The following is a 27,423-nucleotide window of genomic DNA, read 5'->3' on the forward strand; positions in this document are numbered from 1 at the left end:
ACCCTGTTCTCAAACACCTGCAAACTGTGTTCCTCTCTCTGAGTGAGAGACCATGTTTCGCATCCATACAAAACAACAGGCAAGATTATTGTTTTGTATACTTTCATTTTCCTTTTTTAGAAATCAGAGAGGAAGACAAAATATTTTTAACTGAGAAGTAGCAAGCTTTTCGGGAATTTTGTCTCCTCCTAACTTCCTCATGTGTATCATTTAAATTTGTTATTGTTGTTCCCAAATATTTGAACTTTGTAACACTTTCAAAGGATACTTCTACCCGCCTCTCTGGTGACGACGAGATACTAACATGTACTTAGTTTTTTCTGAATTTACTTCTAACCCAACCGGTCTACTAGCCTCTAGTAAAACTTCTGCATTCCTCTTTATTGTATTTATATCGTTACCCAATTAATTAACATCAACATATGCCAATTGTTGAAGTGTCCCATTCAATTGGAAACACTCCTGCCTATCTTGGACTTTTCTGATGGCATATTCTTGCTCAAAGTTAAAGAGCAATGCAGACAAAGCATCTCCTTGTTTTAGACCGTTCTTGATGAAGAATGACTCAGATAAATATTTCCATACATTATTTTTGCTACAGTTTGCATTTAAGCACATTTTTATTAGACTCGCTAGTTTCTTTGGCACTTATAATTCAATAAGAATGTGATACGGCACTTATCTCTTCGCAGAGTCATAGGCTTTTTTGAAATCTATAAGTAATTGATGTACGGTGTCTCTGAACTCCCATTTTTCCTCTAATATCTGTAGAACGCAGAGATCTGATCCATTGTTGATCTGTTTAGACTGATCTCCAACAATTTCATTCGCATATGGTGTTAATCTTTGAAAGAACAATGTTCTGTTTGAGGTTGATAGCAGAGAATTTCCGCGGTAATTACGACACTCAGCTTTGTCTCCCTTCTTATGAATAGGAATAATTATGGATTTCTTCCATTGTTGTGGCATCTCATCCTTATGCTAAATTAACATTACAAGCTTATGGATCCTCATATAAAACCCTTTGTCATCTGCTTTAATTAATTCTGCTGGAATCTGATCAATACATGAATATTTATATATTTTAAACTTCCCAATGGCTAGTTCAACTTCCTCTAAACTAGGTTCTTTCACTGACAGTTCAGTTGTATGTTCATTTAATCTGTTTAGCAACATCAGTCTCATGAACATTTAGGAGATGACTGAAGAAATTTTTCCACTTATTCACAATTTTTATTGGATCTGGAAACAAATTTCCATTGTAATCCTTTACAAAATTAGTCTGAAGTTGATATCCTTTCTTAAATTTATCAATTTCTTTGTACAGGTCAGTGATATTTTTTTCTTATTATTCGTTTCAAATTCACCAAATTTGCCTTTTAGGAATTGCCTTTCCTTTTTCCTAAAGTTTCTACTATCTTCACGTCTCACTCGTAGTTGCACTTAAACTATGTTTGTGACAAAGTCGGATCCAGAAACGAATCTCACCGAATTTATTTTCTCGTAGATTTTTGCAATTCCCCTTTCCCATAATTAATGACCTCAAAGTCGAAGCAACGGTTGCCTGGCTCAAGATTAACGCGAAGAAGACCAAAGAGATGGGTTTCAAGAACCAGAAAAACGTACGATTTTTCTTGGACAACCAGAAGATAGAACAAGTCTACCAGACCTGCTACCTGGGGAGCATTGTCACCACTGGTGGGGGAACTGCGGAGGACATCAGAAACAGGGTCAGCAAAGCCAAAGGCGCGTTCGCGATGCTGAGACCGATCTGGAGATCACAAGGGCACCACATCAGCACGAAGATGAGCATCTTTAATACCAATGTCAAGTCCGTCCTACTCTATGGCGGAGAAACGTGGAAGACAAACAAACTACTAACCAGGAGCTTTCAGACGTTTGTCAACAGGAGTCTGAGGAACATTCTGAGGAAATGGTGGCTGCAGGTCGTCTCCAACGAGGAGCTGTGGAGAAGGACGAAACAAACCCTCACCGACATCGAGGTGCGCCACAGGAAGAGGAGGTTGATCGCGCACAAGCTGCGTCACGACACGAACAATATTGCCAGACAAGTCCTAGAATGGATCCCGCAAGGCATGAGACGCAAAGGCAGCCCGAATAACACTTGGAAGCTGAGTGTAGAAGTCGAAGACATTGAAAAGGGAGGGAAGACCTGGCTGGAGATCAAGGCCATGGCGCAGAATAGAGTCCGGTGGCGGAAGTTCGTCGATACCCTATGCTCCACTTAGGGGTTAAAGGGACAAATTGATTAATTGATTGATTGATTGATAAATAGTTCGAAATAACAACTTAATAACTTGGCATCCCATCTCTTTGCGCCTTTCTTCAAACGCTACATAAACTCATATGTTCCTACATTGTAGTTAAATACGTCGTTTAAGGGTTATCGTAAATTATACGTGTCGGACAACGGCTACAGTTTTGGGGTTATATTTCTTAACGTGTAAAATTTAATGTTTGGTGACCTATAATTTCATGATTACAAAATTTATTCTTAACTGCCAGGCGGTTCGAAAGTTGTTAGAAGGCGAGATACAAGAAATGTGTGTACTGTTATCTCAAACACCATTTTTCTTTATGTATAGGAAACGTTAGCTGAAAGGGTCTACTTCAATTACCTGGTTTAAAACATTTTGTCCTAGTCCACGCTGAACTACGCCGACGAGAAATCCCGGGATATTTGGCAACGCGAAACCCTAAACAATCTTTTGTTTTCACCAGTTAATGTTCAAACGAAGAGTCGGAAACAATAAAGAGGCGAATGTATTTTTCCTTCAACAAAATTACAGAAATGATTGTGTTCATGTGTCATAATGAGGACCTCCGGGCTCAAATATCGACCCGCAGATAGTTTTATCTTGCTTGAGGTCTGGTTTTTCCCATTATCTCCAGAATGTTCTCAGATAATAGACTGAAATAGGCCACAATATCCTCTTCTCATATACTTTCCAATTCGTCTTTTATTAATCATCCCACACTTTGACTATACAACATATATCTGTATTAACAGCATCATTAAGTAAATTACATATATTCAAATATTATTATTTTCATTTTTATATTACACAGTTCTTTCTATTCCTCGACATGAGCAACGTAGGCGGTTCGAGTTTTAAGCCTGTATCATCCTCACATGAAAGTCATTGCACATTCATCACACTGATGTTATAATGCCGTCCACCTACAGACTAGAATTCAAATGGGTATTGTCTGAGTGCCTGTTGTGCACCCACGTTAGTGAAATTGCATCTGAAATTAGAGGTTTGCTCTGTTTGACTCGAGAACTATTGGCCTTACCCAGCTCAAACCCGAAGTTTACCTTCAGATATGTTACCCATAAACCAACTAAGCCTGACTTCCTCTTATTCTAAATGAATCCCGATATATTAAAGTTCTGCCTTGGCTGCCAATAAGTTTCTTAATTCGTGTGCATACATAGTTATAATAGTTGCCATGGCAAACCTTCTAAGGGATTCTTGGGCAGAACGCAAAATGAAATTAACCAGAAAACTCTGCCGCGGATTCGAGTCTAGATGAAAATGGATTTTGCTGTTCGGATTATGTATATGCGACAGAACGACGGCAATATTTGGAGTTTTATAATCATCTATCGAAATTCCCCGTAGTAAAACTGCTTGCATTATCATGGTATTTATTAAATATGCTAATTTGGCAAGGTTTGTTCCTGTAAAATTAACAATAACATGACAAAACAAGAATCCTGACTTTGGTTTTCTATTTTGTGGTTGAATTATAAACCACTGTAAATTTTATTGAGTCATATCATAAGATAAATGGCGTTATTAAACTTTTTCTAAATTTGAAGCATTACAGACATGTCAACTGTGTGGAACTTCGAAATTAAGTATACCCAATTTACGGCACAAGCGAGCCTGCTAATGGTGAATGCTAATATAACACAAAGAGCCACGATAGTTATATACACCAAAAATTATTTCCATGATTGAAATCTAAATTAATGTAACAACCAGTTGTGCTACAACGACGTAGGTATTTTTTTTCATATTTTAATGAAGGTGACCCGGTTTAAAAGTATATATAAGAGGAGCGCTTTGACCTTCATGACATTGTGAAGAATTCATCAACATGACAAAGGTTGAAACGATCTTCGCATTCTACCTTGTGATCATCGGCGCTAAAGCACTCAACCTACGTAAGTTACAATAAAATCAGTATATTTAGATTAATGTATAGTGAGTACTTCAAATGAAACTTATTAATGGAATTTTTATAATGATAATATTTGTACTGGAAGAATTTTCACTCTTGTCAGTAATCACATAAAACCTATCAAAACAAATGACTGACTGATTAAATAATTCTTTGGAGCAAGATACGTTTACAAGCATTCAGTACCGGAGTACTTTCCCGGGGATGAAGTGAGTCCAGGACGTAATGCTGACCCGCATCTTATGCCGAAGTTAAAATGTGTATGTTTCTTTTACTCTCATCCCAAGCGCCTACATGGCGTGTAGCAAGACAGCTTCATGATTTTATTTTTTGTATCTATTATACTTTACAACAACAACGATTTTTCTAGAGTCGCCAAATATTTAGCCGGAAAAGTGAATTTTGCTTCACAACAATCCTTCTCCTTGCATGTCTTTGGCCGCTTCCGAAAAGGAAAAGCCGAACTCATCTACTCACCTATCCCATAGCATAGTAAGAGGGTACAAACTACCTATCAGGTTTGGATAAAACTGGATATAGCATATATACATTAAATTTCATGGGCCAGTTTCGATTTTGAGAGGGGGATCTCTTCATTTAGGACTTTACATAACTGTTTTCTTCCATACATCTTGGTGAAAATATTATAATATATAGCACGTCCATAATACGGATATTATCATTTATAATATTCTTTATATCTAAGTTATTTTAAGGACCACCTTGTAATTAGCCCCAAACTGAGATCCAAGTTTCTATTTTGAATCCTTTGACACATTGGAACAAAATATGACACGCTGGTCACTCTATAAAAGGGAATAATTGAATTTTAGAGTCTGTGAGAAGCATTTCATTAAACGTGAAGCACAACTTTTCTATTTTAAGGGTATTTATCTTTATGTCGGAGGCAGCAGTCTCACCACCTGCTACTCTGAAAAAAGGGCAAAGAATCCTAAGTGACTAGGATGTAATAAACGGCCAGAAGGCTGTAAACCATTCGCTGTGATGATGTTAATTACCATGTGTCAGTTTTAATAACATTATTCGTTTTAACGTCTCTCTATACACTGTCAAAAATGTCTACTGGACTTACAACGCATTACGTAAACACAAAATTAAGACAGACAATAACGATGCCACTAAAGAAGGCTGCACTTAACCATACTTTTCAGTCTGGTTCACTTATTTTATCAGGATAGAACTTTTAGGGGTTTTTGCCAATATGTATCCACTGTTTCAAAGTTAATTCCCTGCCACCAACAAAATCTTCCTTCACAGTAACATGAAACTTGTAGTAAAACGATAAACAATTTTAGCTGTAATAAAGGAAGTTTTGCGTATTTTCCTCGATACGAATGCAGGACATTAGAATAGTTATTTCTGGAAAAAAATGACTTTCATTCGACTGTCGTGTAGGTTTTCTCGCCACTTTATGTGGTTCGAACCACACGAATTGCTTCAGATGAAATGATATTTCTTTAATAAATTACCCGATACCTAATTTCTATATTACACAAAGCGAAATGAAATTCACGTACATGGAGTCCATAGTGTCACAAAAAATAAGTGCAAAATGTTAAATAACATATATCCTGGGACGCTTAGTTTTCGAGATAAACGTCACCGTCAATATGGTTACACACTCTTCTTCTTCTTCTTCTTCTTCTTCTTCTTTTTCTTATAGCGTTATAACCCTGTGTGGGTATTAGCTTGTTCGATGATTTTTTTTCCATTCTGTCCTATCATTTACAATTCTTCTCCATCCTCTCACTCCCATCGTCCTCACATCCTCCTCCACGTCATCTATCCATCGTTTCCGTGGTCTCCATCTCATCCTTCTTCCTATCGGTCTCCATTCCATCACTCTTCCAGTTACCTTGTTTCCCTTCATTCTTGCAACATGTGCAAGCCTGGCTAACGTTTTGCTTTTAATTGGCCTCACAATATCTGCTCCCTATATGATATAACCTAGTTCATGATTCATTCTAATTTTCCAGGAGCTATCACTATTCTGTATTTGACCATAGATTTTCCGTAATATTTTACGTTCAAATATTCTGAGTTGTTGCTCGTCAAAGCTAGTTAATGTCCAGGCTTCACACCCATATGTGACTACTGGTCTTATCAGAACTTCATAGATTCTCAGTTTAAGTTGCCTCCACAGTATTTTAGATTTCATCAAATTCTGATAGGCATAATAACACCTATTACCATTCACAATACGTGATTTATTTCATTACTTACTGAATTTATAGTATTAATCTGTGAACCCAGGTAATTAAAAATCTGCACTTGTTCAAAATTGTAATGTCCTATTCTCAATTTATTTGTGATATTTCTTGCTGCTGTTGTAACTTTCATATATTTTGTTTTCATTTCATTTATTTTTAGCCCCGTTAATTGTGTTTCTCCTATCAATTTTAATACTGTTTCTTCCAGTGCAGCTTTATTTCTGCTAATAATAGCTATATCATCTGCATACGCACTCACTTGTATTGATTTTATGCCTATATGTCATGAGATCTCAAGTTTCCGAATAGATGCTTCCAGCGTCAGGTTGAAAAGTATTGTTGAGAAAGCGTCTACTTGTCTAACTCCCATATTGACATTAAATGGTTTAGTTAGCTCACCATCTACTATTACTACTCATTGGAGTCTTTCAACGTTGTTTTAATGAGGCTAACGTATTTAGATGGTATCCCTAGTAGGAGAATTTCGTTTAACATTTAGTCCCTATTGAGACTATCAAATGCTTGTCTGAAGTCAACATATAAGTTATGTAAGTCAATATTATATTCATAGGCTCTCTCCTGAATCTCTCTCAATCCAAATATCTCGTTTATCGTTGATCTATCTACTCTAAAGCCACACTGGTACTCTCCTAACATCTCTTCTACATATACAACAAATCTATTATTATATAAAATACTTGACAAGATTTTATATATTACATTCAGTAGTGTAATTCCTCTATAATTGGTAAACTCCATTTTATCTCCTTTTTTATGTACGTATAGGTTGTATTACTCCTAGGGTCCATTCTTCTGGAATATTTTCTTCTATCCAGATTAACAATATCAGATAATGTATTCTCTCCCATAACTTGACTCCCCCTTTTTTTAGTAGTTCAGCAGTAATTCCATCACTTCCGGGTGCTTTACCATTTTTCAGACATTTGATTACTTTTTGTACTTCTTCAAACGTAGGATCTTCAATGTAATTATTCACAGTATAATATGTCGGCTGCTCTGTCTCAATTATATTTCCGCTCAGAATACCACTAAAATACTCTTTCCATCTATTAACAATATCACGGTTCTCTGTCAATAAATTCCCTTGACTTTCTTTACATGCTACAGCTTTCGGTCTGTATTCTTGTGTTACTTCTTTAAGCTCCTTATGAAATTTTCTACTTTCATTTCTACGATGGTGTTCTATCATACTGTCGATTTTTCTTCCTAACGCTTCTCTTTTCTTCCTTCTACATATTCTGGTGGCCAATATCCGGTTTTCATTACAAATATTTCTATTAGCTCTCGTATTTTTTTGTAAACATTTCATTCTAGCTTGCATCTTCTATTCCACGACAAATCTACATTCATCATCATAGCAATCTTCATTTCTTGATCTCCTTGTCTCTCCAACAGCTATATGTGCTGTATTTAAAAATGGCATTCTTTATGCAGTTCCATTCATCTTCAATATTAGGCCCTTTTTCTATCTTTTGTAATTCTAAGTTTAAATTATACTGATACTCCGGTACTGTGCCATTAACTTCTAATTTCTCTACATAACATCTTATATTTTTTTCCATTTTCCCTTTCATAACCATACATATTTTTGGCTTCATTCTAAACCCAACTAAATATTGGTCCGAATCAGAATTTGCCCCTCGGAATGTGTGCACATTTTCCACTTCTGTTGTCCATCTCCTAGATACCAATATATGATCTATTTGATTAAAATTATTTGTTCCACAAATTTTCCAAGTACCCTTATGAATACCTTTCCTTGGGAAGTATGTGCTCATGACCCTTAAATTATTTGCAGCTGCAAATTGTGCTACTCTTAGGCCATTATTATTGGTTTCTTCATGTAGACTATTCCTTCAAAATAGTTTGACATAGACTTCTTCTTTCCCAAGCTTCGCATTATAATCATATAATCACCAAGTACTTTTATCATGTCATGTTTCCAAATTTTATCACATACAGACTGCAATTCATCATAAAACCCATCTACTGCCACCTCTTCAGTCCCCTCGGTTGGTGCATAGACATTAACAAGGCTTATATTACGGAATTTCCCTTTTACTCTAAGTGTACATATTCTTTCACTTACTGGCGTAAAGGCTAGCATAGCCTCACGCATTTGTCTGGTAACAATAAATCCTATTCCACATTCTCCTTGTCTATCGTATTTCCCAGAATAATATATGGAGATTTTTGCCTTATTAATTGCTCTTTTATTTTTCCATCTAATTTCTTGTATAGCAACAATTTCCATTCCTTTTTTCATAATTTCATCAGCTATACCATTCATCGCTCCTGCTTGTAACAAAGTGCGCACATTCCACGTTCCAATATTTAGTACCATATTTTTATCCTTGTTTCTTGCTAATGTTCGTCTTCGTGAGAACAGTCCGGCTTCATTCATCAAATTATTCTCAACCTTAAACTTTTTTACGAACCTGGGTTGTTGGCCCTGCGCTTAACCTCCAACCTGGAGGACCAGGAACTCTTCTGCCTGGGTTAACATACCATAGACAGAAGAACAGACTGCACGGATAACACCCAATGAAGACGTCATACTTGCAGCTGTGAATTGACAGCCGTGGAGAAGCTCACGCGATATCACACAAGGATTCGGTCTATCCGAATCAAGATTCTTCGAAGTACTTTAAGAAGAGCAATTGCATCCATACGATTACTTGCGGAGAACACATCTGATTCCAAATAATCGTCCTCTATGCAGATTTTGGCGCTTTTTACATAATATTCCGTGGGCAGGCGAAGAGTGTTTTCTGAAAATGTATAGTATGCCCCCACGTTCATAATATTTAGTTCCTGCAAGTACTTCTTTAGTATCAAAGAAAATATTTTTTTATTTTTCTGTGTGATAAGTATACGCATCATTCATTATTTCTAAATACTTGTTCATTAATGGGCTGGGTGTCTGGCATTCGATCCCCGACGGGGACAGAGGATTTTTCCTCTAGCCTCTACGTCCAGACCAGCTCTGGGGCCCACCCAGCCTCCTGTCCAATGGGATTGGGGTTCTTTCCCAGGAGAAAAGCGCGGCCGGGGCGTGATGCTGACCACCTCACCGCCCCTAGTACCGAGGTCAAGAAATAGTTATAGCTGTACCTCCACTCCCCGCAAAAACCTAGATGTTGTGTATCAGGTCGGCTTTACTTCACTTTTACCTGTTCATGAGCTGCAAAGCTAATAATGTTAGATCTATTAAATAACTCAAGCTCAGTAGAGCAAACACATAACATGGAGGGATGGCATGAGAAAAACACGTTCTACATTTTTGTTTAAAGAATTCAGAACAAAACACCATTTGAGAGATCTAGGCACAGAAGGAAAATAAAATAAAAATTTATAGTTTGACTGCATAAGCTGGATTTAACTATCAGATTAGGGTCGGTGGCGGGTTACTATGACCACGATTATGGATTTTTGGGTCCCATAAAGACAAATAATTTGACTAGCTGAAAATTTTCGGATTTTCAGAATGACTATGGACTATGAAATATGGACTTCGTTACGTATTCCAGCATGTGGTGAAGGTTTTGAGGTTCTAACAATTGCACCTACGAAAATGGGTGCCTTTCGAGTTGTAGTTCCGTGAAGTCTGTTAGAATTCTTCCGGAGATTCACAAGTACCTGCTGCCTCAATTATCAACACTATTACTACGCTACAATCCAGAAGACAGCCATCTTCATTATAAATATATTAATTGTTTATATTATAGCAATTTTATTCATAGTGAGGTACACTAAATTTCCTATGACAGCCATGACAAGAACCTGTCGATATTTAATTATTTAAATAGCATTTTTAACGACTAAGAAAGAGCAGTTCAGCTTATAAAATTAACATTTTCATGACACTAGCAAAAAGAAGTTTCTTGAGGTGCTTCTAAAGTCTTCAAAATTTATCGACTTGAATTCGCGAAATTGCGTAGGATTCCGGTACTCATTGGGCAGGAGTTTGAGCGGTTCCAAAAGCGGTCTTGATGAAGAAGCTAGAAAAAATCTTTCTCTGTCGTTGATCGAAACCTATATCGCCCGGCCAGTAGCCAGTCAATGTATTGGCTGAGCTACTGACTCACATAACAAAGCGGTACCGGTAGTTTAACTGAAACATTATGTCGCTCTTTTATTGCTACGACTTCCACATAAAGCCCGGGCGATATATTTGCAAAATGCCACAAACAATGGTCCGGTAGTTGAAGGCTCCTTTTCGGAATAAAGCTGGAAATAAGTTTATTCTTCCTTCTTGTCTCAACTTTAAGCTAATCTTTGTTCAGACTTTAAGTGTGTTTCTCATATCTTTTTAGTCTTCTTTTTCAAAACCGTAAAAGACTTGTTGTAATTTCTCAAGCTCCGTCTCAGAAGTTACGCCTAGATTTAACAACGCTATTTCAGTTTGTACCGCTGCGTCCCACAGTACCACTATAGCGCCCCCACACTGCGATGTTTTGAGAGAGTCTTCATTCTGCTCCAGAGTCTCCTCTTCACAAACCATCAGAGAAACAGCCCCACTTAAAATATACGACAACGATGAACAGTGAAGGAAAGTTTGTTATCGGCATGTTCTTGAGCAAATGTTTGTTATACTGAATTCTTTTCAGCGGACTACATTAAGCCATGTTCTAGAAGTGATCCGAAGTTCAATGAATGCGCCCTAAAGAATGGTAGAGCTGCTATTCCGAGAATTATCAAAGGTGAGTTACACTGCAACACTTCCCAGCTGTAGTGATCATTATGAGACACTATATTTCAGATTACTTCCCAATATGGATTCTATTATATACGTCATAATAAATGCAAATAATTGTTTTCTAGAGCGAAAGATTAGATTATACCTAGTCTTTCAAACACGTTGCAGCAGAATACGAAAAATGTAATTTTAAATTTAAATTTAATGATGTTTTAAATTTTTCATGTGTATTTATATAATAAATTTGGATTGTTTATTCAGCGTATGTAAAAGTGTATATACTTAGTACAGCTGTCATATGTGTGTCGGTACCCGTGCTTCTCTTCGTCACAATCTGTAGTTTAGTTGGCAGGATTACAACTGGCCTCGGTAAGTTACTTGGACTAAGCTTCTAGTTTGTGACCTACGAATGTAGTTTTGTGCGTGAGGAATATTTAGCAATTATTCGTAGATGTCGAGGTCGCTGATACAGTGAAGCCCCTCTAAGTTGGACACTTGAAGTTCCAAGAAAATGTGTCCAACTTACAGAGGTGTCCAAAATAGAGGGAAAGAGAAAGATCAGATTGTGTTCTAATGACAATATAATCTATTTACTTACATACACTAACTATTGTAGGGTTACTTGAATTAAATATAACAGCCAAATACAGGCAAGCCCAAAATTTAAACAATATTATACACAAAGAAAAATAAATGAGGAAATATAAATAAAAACAAATAATCCACTTAGGAATTCTAATATAAATGTAAAACGTTAAAGATATACAAAAAACAAATAACCAAGCTAGATCATCTATCAATTCAATTCAACTCAATTCATTTATTAAAGTGCTTGACAACAGCCAAAAAGGCCAATAACAGCCAAGCACTAACAACAATACAGACATTACAATACAAAACAAACAAACAAAGAACTGAAAACATAACTGTACAATATTGATTTATTGAAAAATAACTCATAAGTAAAAAACTAAATGTTATGGATAAGTAAAATAATTATTATACTAAAAACAGTTTAATTTTGGACAAACAGCATACACAATAAAATGTCATACTAAGGAAACAATAAAAAACCATGATTATTGTTTAAAAAGCTGACTGACCTCAGTAAGCAAAACACGATCTTTATTAAAGATGTGGATGCTCCTACAGACTGCATTGGCAGCAGAAACACATCTGGCAGAGGGGCTGGCCTTAAAATTACGTTGTACAGTAAAGGTAGAATAGTCTCTGATAGACCAATAGGTATGCAGAGACTAACTGTATCAAAAACAGATGAGCAACTAATTTTGCCTTTAAAAACATTAACGAGGAAAAGAGCATCCAAAAGCCTCCTCTTTAAATGTAACGATAAGAAATTTAATCTAACTAATATATCACCATAATTATAGGCACAAACGCCATTAAAGAATCTAGCGTAATATAGAGCTACAAATTTCCTTTGAATCCTTTCCAATTTAAAGAAATCAGTATTAGTAATAGAGTTCCAAACAACGGAAACATACTCAATTTTGGAACGGACTAAAGTACTGTACAAAACCAATAGGCTATCAACAGTGGAGAAGGAAGAAGTAATGTACCGAATCAAACCTAGCATTTTCAAGCTCTGTGAGAATATATAGTTGATATGCTGGTGAAAATAGAGCTTACAGTCCAGTAGAACACCGAGATCTTTAACACAATGGGAGCGTGCCACCAGGTTGTTGTACAATTTGTAATTAAAATAAATACTGATTGTCTTCCGGGTGAATGTTATAACAGTAGTTTTACTTAAATTAAGTTGCATCCCATTCACAAGACACCAATTTTGCACTGAATGGATGTCGTCCTGCAACAGTTTGCAGTCATCAACATCGCTAATACTCCGATATATCTTTAAGTCATCAGCAAATAAAAGGCACTGTGAATTATGTATAGAGTCGCAGGTGTCATTAATGAATATATTAAAAAGTAAGGGGCCTAGGGTGGAACCCTGAGGCACTCCACACTTAACACGATAAGGATACGAAAGAGTTCCAGATACACGAACAAAATATTGCCTGTCAGAAAGATAACTATGGAACCAATCAACATAACTGGGTGATAGTTCAAAGTTTCTAAGTTTCCTAAAAAGAATATTATGAGGGACTAAGTCAAATGCTTTAGTAAGATCAAAGTATACTGAATCTGTTTGTCCTTGAGTACTAACTGAAGGTAAAACGGAATTAAGGTAAGTAACCAAATTTGTTGCTTTGGAATTAAATTTACGAAAACCATGCTGTGAGGGATTTAATCTGTACTTAAAATTTTTTTGCAAATGATCATAGAAAATAAATTCAAATATTTTTGAAAAGTTATTAAGAATAGAGATGGGTCTATAATTACTAACAATGGAACTGTTGCCTTTTTTAAACACAGGCACAACAGCTGTTTCTTTCCACAGGGACGGAAAGGTGGCACTAGTTGCACTTAAATTAAAAATATAGGTTAATAAGGGAGTGAAAATATCAGAACAACCCTTAATTACTAACGAAGGACATCCATCTAACCCCACACACTTTGAGGGTCTGAGGCGCTTGATCGCCTTGCTAACTTCAGCAGGAGAGATAGGAGCGGCGGGCAAAGAATCAGAAGTAAAAGTATCGGTAGGAGTGACGGACCGACAAGAAGTGTTAAAAATTGATTCAAAATGCGTAGCAAATTCATCAGCAATGTGTTTGGGGTCAGTGACAAACTGATCACCAATTTTTAGCTGAATGAAGGAGTTATCTTTTCTTTTGAAATTTGAAACGTATTTCCAAAAATGCTGAGGGTGAGTTTTAAGACTGTCATCAACAGACTTTAACCACCGCCGCCTATCAGCCTTAATGGTAGCCTAAACTAATTTACGGAAGTGTGCAAAGTAGGAGTAATGTACATCAGAGCTGGTCTTTTTAAACCGACGAAAATAATTATTCTTTTTATTAATATAATATTTTAAGGTGCCGGAAAACCAGATAGGAAATTTAGACAATAGTATTAATAATAATCTTCTAAAGCCCACTCTCATGCAATGCACATTACAACCCAGCCTCAATAACATTTTTTAAAGTTAATTCCACCAATTTTCACTTTCGCATAGCTGAACTCAAATGCAAGCACAGTACTGATGGAGTTAAAGCTGTGTCTTCTGCAATACTATAGTTCAGTTAAGGGTTCAGCAAAAGAATAGTTAAACACTTGCAATGCATTCCAATGATGGGTTCAATGTCCATAAGATAATCATCCAGATAGGAGGCATTCATCAGTCAGAAATTCAAAATAACAAAATATGTAACTGAGAACGTTTCCCTGAAAAGCATTGAAGCTAAGTGCATGAACCTGTCCAACTTACAACAAAAGGGGTGTTCAAGTTCCAGGATAAAGAAGTGTCCAAGTTATAGGGTACTGTGTACATGTAAAATTAAAGGTTATTCGCCGGTTCCAATTAAAAGTGCCCAATATAAAGGGGTGTCCAGTGTATAGGGGTGACCAACTTGAGGGGTTTTTTCTCTATCTGTTTCAAGATGATTGTTCATTTCTCAGGAGATCAGAAGTATGACATCCCTGTCTTGGATCCACTAGTGGTCGAGAACCTTGTTCTGACATACTCCGGTATAAACGCATCTTCCAGCAATTTCACTATCGCGGGAGTAAAGGATGCCGTTATTGAAGATTTCAGGTAAAATTTGAATTGTACACTGAAGAGTAAATGAATAAATATCTAGAGATTACTTTCCTTTTAAATCTTCCTACACACTTCAGAAATATCTGTTCTTTGGCTATACCAGGGCTTGTCAACAGGTCCACAGATGTTTTCTGAGTGTCGTGCGTATGCTTTTAATAACACTATGACAGCTTAGGTCAAAGAGACCGCTTTGTCATTTTGGGAATGTTTCGCAGTAACTGTTGGTGTGAACAACTGATAAACTTAATAAGAAAGTCAAATAAAAACAACAGCAGCTGTTATCGAATTACGTGCTTCGAGGCTACAAGAAATAGTACAGCGCTGTAACACGAATATGGGATCCCAGGCGAGTCACTACAGCGCAGCACTCGCAGCGTAGCAGAGAAAAATATTTCCCTATTGATCACTTAGAAATGCGGGGTAGACATGTGACGTACTTTGCGGCACTGAAGAATTCAATTTGGTGACGGCTACTACAGGCCGTATCTTATTTTTGAACTCTTTGAAGGGTACAACCACAAAAATTAAACCTGATATTGAAATAATTCACATGACAAAGCAGTGTCAAATACCTCACCAAAGATGGATACTGTCACCGAAAACTGAGTAAAATGTGAAACTGTCTCCAACAATAGGACTAATTTAGTAGCAGTTTTAAATGACCAACATTAACGATGGCGGCCGACTTTTGACAGCCTCTGCGTATCTATTGTCACTGCCGTCGTGACACAGTGAGCTTCAGAGAGTTTATGTACAAATTATTCAGTTGCTTCAAGCGTGAAGCAGCTACCATTTTACATATATTTCTTTCTCTGCGCCACCTGTCTTCGTTCCCGTCGATCTGCACAGAAATAGTCGATTATCTGTCCAGATTAAACGGCTTGGTGTCCCAAATAAGCGAAGAAAATTCAGATAACGTTCTCGATTTGTTTTGTTCATTAAGATTTGTCCCAAATTAACGGCTGCCCCGATTAACAGATGGCCCAATTAATCGGAATCTACTGTACATAACGAATTCTTCAAAGGCTACAGCTCTGTAAAGTGTTTTCTTCATTAAAGCACATAGTCGCCGTGAAAGCTTAAGATCACAAGTCAAATATACGATTAGAAATGTGGTTTAACGTAAAGCTGAAAATAATAATACATTGATTCAATTCAATTCATTTATTTAAGTACCTGACAGCAGCCGGATAATACCAATCAAGCACTGAACAACAGTACAGGATGATGTATAATACAATAATTACATTCTTTTCGATAACAATAAAAGTAAAATATTTAAAATACTAAATCAAACAAATGAAACTAAACATATAAATTTACCATATTAATAATAATTTAATTCAATTCCTTTATTGAGGGATAATTCAAAAGTAAATGAGCTAAATAATATGACTGTCTAATATAATAATTCAATTCATTAATACTAAAAAAACAAAAAACAATAAAAACTAGAAAAAACTTACAAGATTAAATACCATAAAATATGGACAAAATGAAGTAATTTGAATATTATAAGTTCCTTGATTTCACTGTTAACAATTATAACTATTTAAAAACTTGATTGATATCGGTAAGCTAAATACAATCTTTGTTAAAGATGTCGATGTTCCTACAGACTGCATTGGCAGCAGATACGCGTCTGGCTGAGGGACTCGCCTTGAAATTACGTTGTACAGTAAAGGTAGAGTAGTCTCTGATAAACCTAGTGGATATGCGGGGACTAACTGTATCGTATACCGATGAGCAACTAATTTTGCCTCTGAAATCATTAATGAGGGAAAGCGCATCCAGAAGCCTCCTCCTTAAATTTAGTCTGACTAAAATATCTTCATAATTATAAGCACACACGCCATTAAAAATCAAGTGTAACATAGAGCTACAAATTTCCTTTCAATCCTTTCCAATTTACAGGAGTCAGTATTAGGAATAGAGTTCCAAGTAACGGATGCATACTCAATTTTAGAACGGACTAGGGCACTGTACAAAACCAAAAGTCTATCAAGGGTGGGGAAGGAAGCTTAGATTAAAGATATAGCTTAACAAGGGAGTAAAAATACCAGAACAACTCTTAATTACTAACGACGGAATTCCATCTAACCCCGCACAAAACAACAACTGGATTTCGGTAATTCCTCGATGGGGCAGCCTTTAAATGGAAGTCAGGGAAATGGAAATAACCATGTCTGTGTTACCAACAAACAGAACCCTGAATGCAACACGGTGTGTTACCAGATGGTGGAAAGGGGAATTCCCAGTAGATATACTGGGAAAATGTGAATTTACTGTATCAGCAGTCACGAATCAAGTAGGGAACCCGGCAAAAGGTATAAAGTACTTCTATAAGTCAACCTCGAAAGGAAAAGTCCTAGAACCTAAGCTTTACTACGAAATAAGCCAAAGTGCCTGGAAAATGGTTTTAAAATTTTTATCGTCAGATTTTATCAGAACTTTCTTAACCAAGTAGATACCACTGTATTTTCTTTTTAAAATATCTGGTTCGCAAAATAAACCTTTAAATATTTAACCTTTTAAATTGTTTATACAATATGTTGGCGGATTAGAAGAAATGTCTTCGTGTACACCAAAAAAATAAGTTGACCGGATTGGTGTGCAGCCGCTTTCAAATAAACTATTTACTTTACTAATTCGAACATTGCCTCCAAATCTGAACTTTATTTTATAGGTTCATAAAGTGTTTCATAAACAAATTTTACAAATTTTGAATCTGTGAACTCTACAGGTTTTATTCCTACCGTTCGGTGCTTTTTGTTACGACAATCACTAAACAATTTTAGAAGGATGTCAAACCATTTTATACTACACTGAACAGAAAACGTTTTCCACATTTTCTCCTTGATTGTCCTAATGAATCTTTCGCAGATTGCAGCTTCTTTGTTACTAAATGTTGAACATTGGTTTGTCACACTTGTTCATTAATTCAGAAAGTGGTTTGTTGTAAAACTCCTTCCTTTATTTATTTAAAGATGATTTTCCGCTCATTAAAATGATTTTCGGAAGCTTTTACGATACTCTGTCAGGATTTAACTTTTAGTTTAAAAACGTGTCGGTTGTTGTTAACATGTACTTGAATCCATTAATTCCTGTAATTTCAACCAAATTAGCATGCCGTCTATACTTTTGTAATATTAGCTCTTGTAGGGTAATTTTTCCTTATCGGTTTATGAAGTTCGTTAACTATCTTTTTCTTTCTTTTCCTTGTTTATACATATATTTTTTACTGCGCGGTGCATGTACCGTTACTCACGAATTGACGTTAAGTCTTACCGCATATATTGCAGATACCTATACGAAATATTTAACCGTTCTTAGTCGTTTCGGTATTTCCAGTACCCGCTTCTGTAGTAGTTACGTTTTTCATTTTACACAATGAATATTTTTTTTTTAAATAATGAATACTAAGAAAATATTAAGTCACAGGATTACCTTGTATCATGCCTCGAGGCTACATAGGAAGAGAGAGAAGGTATTTATTAACAAAAAACGTTTCGTCAGCAACCTGTAATTGATGCGACACGAAGTACAGAAACAGAAATTGAGTACACACTTAAGGAACAGAAACAAGTTGATCCAGTCTACTATACAAACCTGCGGACGCTGATGGGTTTATATATTATCAAGAGTATGGTGACGTTGGTTCTGCTACCGATAAACGATAGTAAGAATATGTTAAAATTATATATAGGTTACCACCAAGATTCTGGATAGAAATGTATGGAAAGGATTTGTTAACGATAACATCAATGCTGTTCACAACAAACTTCTTGTTGCCAGATACAATTTTCTAGGCCCTGGTCCCAAATTAAACGAAAGATTAGAAAGATGTGACTAGGGGATACATCTGTTAGATAATGCTGCAAGAGAGTATGATGTAGTTTACAGTGATTATAAGGATCTAGAATTGAGACCTGAAGCTGACATAATTTTAGGAGACAATGCCTGGGGTAGAGTCTTTAGTAAACACACATCGTTTTTAAAGAAGTAATTCAAGCTCTTGCAACGTAACTTGCTATAAACAAGAAACTGAAAATTGGATGGGGGTTTAGGTTTTTAAAAGTTGATTCCTTATAATAAAAAAGAAACTAAAATAATTTACATTCAAAATCGGACATAATAAACTAAAACAGCTCATAATATATTGCGTTTTAACAGATAAACAAAGCGAAGAGAATGATAAAAAGTTGTCAGTGGAACCACGGTTACGGAGAATTTTACGTAAATACGTCTATACGGAAAGGAAGTTTATATATTGGCTTTATTCTAAATATTTCCTTTATACCCGCTTTACAATTCAGTAAAGTTTGATTAAGACTTTGCTTATTTAACTTGAATTAGTTATGCTTCAGATGGGTCTGTGGTAGATGAATGTAATGTAAGGTAAGGTAAGGTAAGGTAATGTAAGGTAATGTAAGGTAAGGTAAGGTAAGGTAAGGTAATGTAATAAAATGTAATGTAAGGTAAGGTAATGTAATGCAAGGTAATGTAAGGTAAGGTAAGGTAAGGTAATGTAATGTAATGTAAGGTAATGTAAGGTAAGGTAAGGTAAGGTAAGGTAAGGTAAGGTAAGGTAAAGTAAGGTAAGGTAAGGTAAGGTAAGGTAATGTAAGGTAAGGTAATGTAAAGTAAGGTAATGTAAGGTAATGTAAGGTAAGGTAATGTAATGTAATGTAAGGTATTGTAAGGTAATGTAATGTAAATTAACGTAACGTAACGTAATGTAATGTAAGGTAATGAAATGTTTTATAGGTAACAACAATGCCGAGTAAACAGATGACGTTTCCTAGGTAACAAAATTGCCGAGTAAACGATTGACGTTTCCGAGGTAACATAACAATGAAGTTACACTTTTACGTTTCACTTTTTCGTTACACTTTTTCGTTACATTTTTGCCGAATGAAACTGACCCTAAAATATAGACGTATTTACGTCAAAACACTAGTAAAGAAACTGGAATGTCGTTGAGAATAACATATATCCAGTTTAAAAAAATTAAAAACATCAATGGAGAACATATTGGTGGATTTATTTTTACGATTCCAGCTATTCTAGCTGCGTTAGGCGCAATTAGTTCTTTAGCTAGAGGTGCTGCGGCTATTTCAGTAACGGAATTTGAAGAAAAAAAATTAGAAGAACTTAGGAATGAGAAAATTCATAAACTTCCAATGGAAAATAAAATGTCGGGTTCAGTTCGGCACCAGTAGAAATTAATATTGATTCTGTTGAAGATTGGAATCTAGATATAGATGATATAACCCCAAAACATCAAATAAACATATTTTCTATATTATTGCATGAAATAAAGCATGCTTTAGAAATATCTCACTCAAATGATAATACAGGGTGATTCTAAAAGGACTTTACAAATTTGAAAGTATATAGAAATTTATTCAGAAGGCTTACAGAATCGGTTGAGGTGTCATTTTATAGAAAACTAAATCACGTTTAACCTCAAATAGTCATTTTGGATCGATGTGACTGCTATTGGTGATACGGCAGACATCCCACCTGAAATCATTTTCTTGCCAAACACGATACAGCATATCCGGTGTCACTTCTGCAACTGCGGCGATGATTCGAGCTTTGAGCTCAGTGGGACTGGCAGGCAAGGGTGTAACAAACACACGATTTTTAATGAAACCCCATAAGAGAAAGTCGAGAGGTGTCAAATCTGGAGAACAAGGTGGCCAAGCTATCGGCCCTGTTCGACCAATCCACCGACCTGGGAAACGGTTATTCAGGAAATACCGGAGGTAGTGAGGTAGTCCGTCGTCTTGCTGTAAGTGAATGCGTCCTTCTTGATCATCTTCGTCTAATTGTGGTATGAGAAAATTTTCGAGCATATCCAGATACACGATACCGTTGATGGTTCTCTCATGGAAAAAGAACTTTGCTAATGGCACAAAACACATTCACCTTTGGGCTGTCACGAACATGTTCCAGAGATGTACGTGGATTTTCGCTGCCCCAAATCTTGCAGTTGCAGGTGTTCACCTTATCACTGACATTAAATGTCGATTCATCACTAAAGATTATGTAGTTCAGTAATGTTTCGTCTTCCCCTATCCGATGCAAAATTTCTGCACAGAATTCCCGACGAGCCACTTTATCTTGCACAATGGTAAATCTGTACGGTTTTAAGTGCAAACGGTCGGTTGTGGAATGCCAGTCTCACGAGACGCACGTACCGCTGATTTCGCAGGACTACGGACAGAGCTCTCCCTCACTCGTCCCACGACAGCATCAGAAACACGCGGGCGACCTGGGGATTTGTCATGGCGAAAAGAACAACCAGTCGCAACAAAATTCTTGTGGCAAGAGTAAATTGTAGGACTACTCGGAGGATCCTTGCCATACTGGGTGCGAAAATTCTGCTGAACCATTGTCGCAGATATGGGTTCTTCAAACCAAAGCACACAGCGAGCGCGCTCCGCACCTGTGAAAGTAGTAATTTCAAAATGCACTGCCGCTTGCGCTCGCGGTGACGGAATTCGATACAACAGCACAACGTGAGTCAAACTTGATTTGTTTAGCTACAAAATGACACCTCAACCGATTCTGTAAGCTTTGTGATTAAATTTCTATACACTTTCAAACTTGTAAAGTCCTTTTAGAATTTTAATGTATATATATTAGACTTGTAGTGTACAATTTAAAAAAAGAAATTGCATTAATATAATATTTGAGCTAAATGGACAACCAGTTTAAAATTGAAATTCTGCCTCCGGAACCAATACGTGGTCTAATAAACAATGTCAAATGCCTTTAATCGTCAATCACCTTATGTAAAAATTTCACAATAAATGAGTTTATTATTATTTTTTCTTATACACGTTTTTCTCCTACGTAGAATATAGGCGTCTCCTTCCGGGGCTGACTGATCTATTTTAGACATTTGGTGGGGACGTTTTGGAAGATTGACCAGATACATGGTTGGGAATTTGTCGCTTAATTTTGCTTACGAAACATCTCGTTCATGCTCGTTAGGTTCATTTACATGCCGTAAATCTACGACATGGGACAGCCTGCTATACTTCCCAACCATGTGCAACGGATTTTTATCACCCTTAAAAATCCTTCGACCTCGGACGGGTTTGAACCCGCAAACCTTGTGTTCAGTTACAAGCACGCTATCACTAGATCACCGAGAGCGATAAAAATGATTTCGGGTAGTAAATATTCAGTCAGCTACATATAATAAACCACAACTTATTGCTGATTGGTTATTACTTTTGCCACGTAATCAAAGATCTTCTGGCAAAATTCTGTTTTTCATACAAAATGCTTTTTAAAAATTGAATATCCTAACTTAGGACTTATCCGAAATCTACTAGTACGTTAGGAGTTGCATCAAACGCAAAAATACCTGCTGCGTTTAACACCTATTCTGGTAAGACTTCTGACTTTTACAATGTTGGATATTTCATGGAAATACACGAATGTCAGTTTAAAGAAATGCTTTACCTTTAGCTATACAATATTTCCTTGAATATCATCAAATATTAAATCAGCTTATGGAGATACTAACGGTGTGTTATATTTTTGTCTCCTTAATAACACTTCCTTTGAATTTAATGAGTTCACCAAAGCAGTAACTAAAGTAAACTGACACGGTCTTCCAGTATTTGGGATGAAATGCTCTTCCCTCATAGAAAAACTTGAGGAATTGGGAAAAAACTATTTTGAAAATAATTGTCATTAAAATAAAATTTCTCTCTTTTTTAACATTCTTCTATAATTTTCTTTTCACCACATCTAGTATAGTTAGAATCGTCCTGTCACCCTCTGTTACTGTTCTACGTTTGCTGGTTTCCATAACATACATAAGACGCAAATCTTTAAATTCATGTGGAATATCAATAAATTTTCCATCACCGTCTCACCCGACCCTCTAGAAAGAAATACAAGATTCGTACATTTTTAGAAACACATTATTTGCGATATCGAAGTTCACCGACTCTATTATTTTTAAATGAATGTCCCTCACATTACAGTGTTCAAACTCACTGAATTTTTTTATCTTGAATCTCGTTCTTTCCCGTTTGGCAAAGACTATAACAAAATTGGGTATGTCAAATTGCCGTGAAGTATCTGTTTTTTAACATCAAACTCTAAATATTTACAAGTAAACGTTTTTGGTGGCACTAGTATATGTTAAATGCATAATTACATTCTGCTTTGAAAAATGTTAAGCTTTAAATAAAGTGCGTATTTCATATTGCACTTAACAACAGGCATTCTAATTGCGATAGTTGAAAAATTACATGTCCTTGATGTGTTTCTTTCTTATTTTTCAATATAGCATTTTCGTTGGTAATGTTACCCTTTTCTAAATATAATAAAAAACCATATTAGCGATATCATGATTGAAACTTAACAAAGTTAAGAATGAGAAAGTTTTGGCCTTTAAAGAAATGTCAAAAAATTTCCATAAAGAAGATTTTAAAAAATATTTAACATTAATTCCCCAAACATTATTATTAAGAATGGAAAAATTGTTGAAATTAAAGATTTATGTTTGCAGAAAGAAATTGCGGAAGATTGAAATAATTGTACTGTGGTGGAGAAAAAGCTTTTTGTGATAGTGATTGGTAACTCCAAAGAAATCTTGAGAATGGTTGAATAAAAAGTTTTTGTCATGTTTCGGCCTTAGAAATTGGTAGGCGTTTTTCATATTGACATTTTCTTGGAATCGGAGTTTTCAGAAACAACCACGGCTTCAATTTTAGCCATTGTAATGTGGAAATGTATGGCTGAAATTAATGGATACGTTAGAATTGGCTATTTACCTGTAATTCCTGTCATGAAAAACCCATGTGTAATCAGTGCTATACCAGTTACTATATAATTTTCAGTTGAATATTTCACTTGATTACCTTTTAAAATTCTACTATTACGTGTGAGGTATTATTCTAACGACCACCGTCTGTCTTTCTGTCAACAGCATTGACTTCCAGAAGCAGATCATCCGAGTTTCGTTCCTAATTCCGCATGCTGTGCTGAATGGAAATTACTCAATGGCTGGAACGTTGGTAGGACTGCCGATATATGGCAAAGGACTCTATGAAACCTCCTTTGGTTAGTGTTACTAGTATATAATGTACGCGAGAATTAAGTGTACTGCACTTCTAGCAGACCGAAAAACGTCGTGCTTATTCTAAATTGATGTAAACTTTGCTGGGAATACTTCAAAACGCTGTAAGTTATTAAAGTGAGCTTTATAAAACGAATAAATAAATGAGGATACTATAGTCAGCGAATGGTGGCAAAGAGGTGCGAGAAATATCGTTCTACAAAATACCAACGTTCTCCACACAGGTATAAGGTGTTACTCGCCCGCAAATCATCCCTTGCCTACCAGGTTGTCTACGTCACAGGAACTTCCTTAACTCTCGAATACAATATTTCCTTTTGCTGCCAGTGTGATTTTATGTTACTACCGCTATTCTCACTGCTGCTGACAGACACATGTTGCTAGTTCTCCGAAGTATCCGGATTTGAAATTCAAAAGAAGATATGGTTAATCTGACCGATGTGCTACTGCATTTCTAGCAAAATATCGAGACTCCTTCTTGGAATAGAACATGCTTTCATGAAAGTGAAATTTCTTGTGGTCCGTCTGTCTGCAGCGCTTTCTAAACACTGAAACCGAAGGTGCTATTGATGAAACCAACTACTAAGAAACAATTGTATCCAAAGTTTCCACTGAGGCAACAATGGGACATGGGATCACATCAGTGCAAATATTACCTAAGAACATTAACCGGAAGTCACTGTTGTGCCAAAATTTCATAGCATGAATTGAGTGCATAAATTACCAAAATAACAACAATGACCTGGGACATTTGTATAAGAATCGCATAAAGCGCATCAATCTTCTTCTTAATTATGCCGCCTCCTTTAAAGGAGTTTGGCGATATATTATGAACAGGATCCTTCCATTATTTTCTGAGTCTGGGACCTGTTCATATATGTTTTTTAAGCAGGTGATATAGAAGTAGTTTGCCATTGCCTTCTTCTGTGTGTATGGAGTATGGAGTAATTGTTCAGATGCCACGGAGAAACCGGAGCAGCCACCACCGTGGCGGTCAGGCGCATCAATACCTCGATTCTATTAGTACAATAACGACTTACGTAATACGGCGCAGGTATTAGAAATAATATCAGTCGCTAGGCCCTCAGCAGCAGCCATGCTTGCCTACCCCTCGAGCTGGCTCTATGTAGGACAAATAAAGTAAGAGAGAAGTTAATTGTGAAATGCGATTTCAAGAAATCCATACCAAAAGCTGACTAAAGAACTTCAAATAAGGGGAAAAGTTGTTATAAGCCTGGGTTCCAAAGGAATGGACTGGCTTAAAAATGCTGGTGATTTTTCTAATGAAGAGCGGTAATAACACAAATCAATATCTCTCAATCGGTGGTCCTATGTACCTACGTGGTGTAAGTGTTAAGAAGATCACTTTTTATCTTTATTTCTTTTCTAAACTGCTCTTAGTTTAAAGATATTTTAATTACATTCCTGAGGAAATTACTCAGGTAACCCACTTTTAGCTGGCTTATTTTTGTGAGATGGAGGGCGCCCAATGTTTTTAAAAGGTTTTGTTAAAACAGTAGAAGATATATAAAAATATTAGTAATTTAATCAACTCAGAACACTTTTATTCTCAATAATATCACTCAGGATACAAATTCTAAGCTTATCCAAGTTTCCCATCACCGAAAAAGGCTTGGCGACCTCTATCCTCCTTATTCTGTCCAAAGGAATACAGGACAGAAATGTCAAATTGATCACGATCACTTCCATTCAGGCTCTTACTTACTCACATTAATTATATTTTCATCTAATTTTTAATTTCTGAACTTAAACAATATCATTAATAGCCAACGATTCAATTTCTTGATGGGCATAAGGAGATCCTTAACCATAGAATTAATTATTAGGCTTATTAAATGCCTACAATATCTGTTTTTGTTAATAAAGTTCTTTTTTTCCAGATGGGCTCAGTGGCAATTATTCAACAAACTACACCCTGAACACGTTACAGGATGGTGAAGTGTACGTAATTCCGCAAGCTTATGACGTGGATTTCAAATTGAAGTTGATGAAAGTGCACTTAGAAAACCTTTTCAACGGAAATAAATTTCTTGGTGAGGTCCTATATATTGAACTAGAACATACTTATAACTATGACAGCATATAGGAATTTAATTAAGGAATTCCAGTTCAACTGCGGAACGTTTTTCAAGCTAATACAGGGAATGAATCCATGGGATCCTCTTTTTAACTGAAATCATAACGAATATTTTGATCAGGAACAACTGAGCTGATAAAGAGTGGGAAAGTGGGAGAGATAATACAGAACAAGTAAGAGTCTAGACAAGAAGAGCAATGAAGAAAGCTCGAAGTGGAAGACATAACAGAATGAAAAACATCATACTGACAATTTAGGGTTGGAAATGGACGCGATATACTACAGGAAATACAGCCTATGTGAACCGAATCATTATTTAAATGTATGTGGTCCTTCGACTGAGAAAAATCTTTCAAAAAACAATAATGGTTTTTTGAGGTAGTGGTAGCTTGTACTTGGACGTCATGTTCGAAGTAACTGTGATTCGTTACTAAATTCCCAGTCAATATTTATTGTAATGATCTAACTGTACCACATAGACACCCAGACATATAGTAATGGTGGGAAGAAAACACATACATGGCTTTGGGTGTTTTGATTTAGCATTCTGTTCTGCAGTTTTAACTCATTTTATTTAACGAAAGATTGATATTATTTGTTCAAATGCAAAATGAGGACTTAGTTAACTAATATAATCAAGGGTTAATCATATTATAGCAATTATGTAATTAATGAAATAGGCCGGTTTGTAAAAACAGAGAGAAGTCAGGTGCTGATATTTGTGTCTTTACAGGTGACAACATGAACAAATTTCTGAATGAAAACTGGCATCTCGTCATTGATGACCTTGGCAAGCCTATATTCTACACCTTAGGCAGCATAGTACACAGAATTGTTTCGAACGTCTCCAAGAAGATTCCATTCAAAGAACTGTTTACTGATTGAGTCAGACTCGATAACTGCATGTTTTAGAAGTTATATGATACATTAGAACGTATATTCTCCATTATAACCGTTCCAGCTTTTAGAACAGTTCCTTCCAGACTCTCTGTCACAACAAGTCCTTCTGATATACAGTTATGCAGAATTAAAATATTTTCTAATAAAGAATACAAATCATGTGTAGCATAACTTCTCTTTCACTGGCGTCTACTTTATTAAACCATTTCATACAGAATGAATAGCCGTGCCTCTAGGCTGTACACCTGCATTTACACAAAACTCAACACCTGTGTCAGTATATAAACGTATGCACCATGTATACTCTCTTAAGGGCAACTCCACAATACTAAAATTGAGAAAACAATATCATGACCTGCCCACGCGGCCTTCCTTCAAAAGAATGACTAAAGTACAAAAACACTTTGAAAGAATGTAACATTTGGGATTTGTGAAACTCATTAATCTTGCAAGTCACAGATGGCA

The 27,423-nt window shown here is 36.1% G+C and overlaps 2 protein-coding genes across 2 annotated transcripts; both read left to right on the top strand.

The window, feature by feature from the left end:
- Positions 1–1,598: 1,598 nt before the first annotated feature.
- LOC147874202 (uncharacterized) lies at positions 1,599–2,249 on the top strand. Its single transcript, XM_087346066.1, has one exon. It carries the CDS (start codon positions 1,599–1,601, stop codon positions 2,247–2,249), a length of 651 nt encoding a protein of 216 aa, XP_087202192.1.
- Positions 2,250–4,098: 1,849 nt separating this feature from the next.
- On the top strand, positions 4,099–27,129 carry LOC147874203 (protein takeout-like). The gene is made up of 6 exons (XM_087346452.1): positions 4,099–4,195; positions 11,075–11,167; positions 14,707–14,842; positions 23,811–23,944; positions 25,862–26,014; positions 26,792–27,129. Exons 1-6 carry the CDS (start codon positions 4,129–4,131, stop codon positions 26,941–26,943), a joined length of 735 nt encoding a protein of 244 aa, XP_087202578.1. The 5' UTR covers positions 4,099–4,128; the 3' UTR covers positions 26,944–27,129.
- Positions 27,130–27,423: the final 294 nt, after the last annotated feature.

The sequence above is a fragment of the Zootermopsis nevadensis genome, unplaced genomic scaffold, assembly GCF_977971745.1.
Source record: "Zootermopsis nevadensis isolate Lab colony 2312 unplaced genomic scaffold, Znev_1.0 Znev_ptg000010l, whole genome shotgun sequence".
Taxonomy (NCBI): domain Eukaryota; kingdom Metazoa; phylum Arthropoda; class Insecta; order Blattodea; family Termopsidae; genus Zootermopsis; species Zootermopsis nevadensis.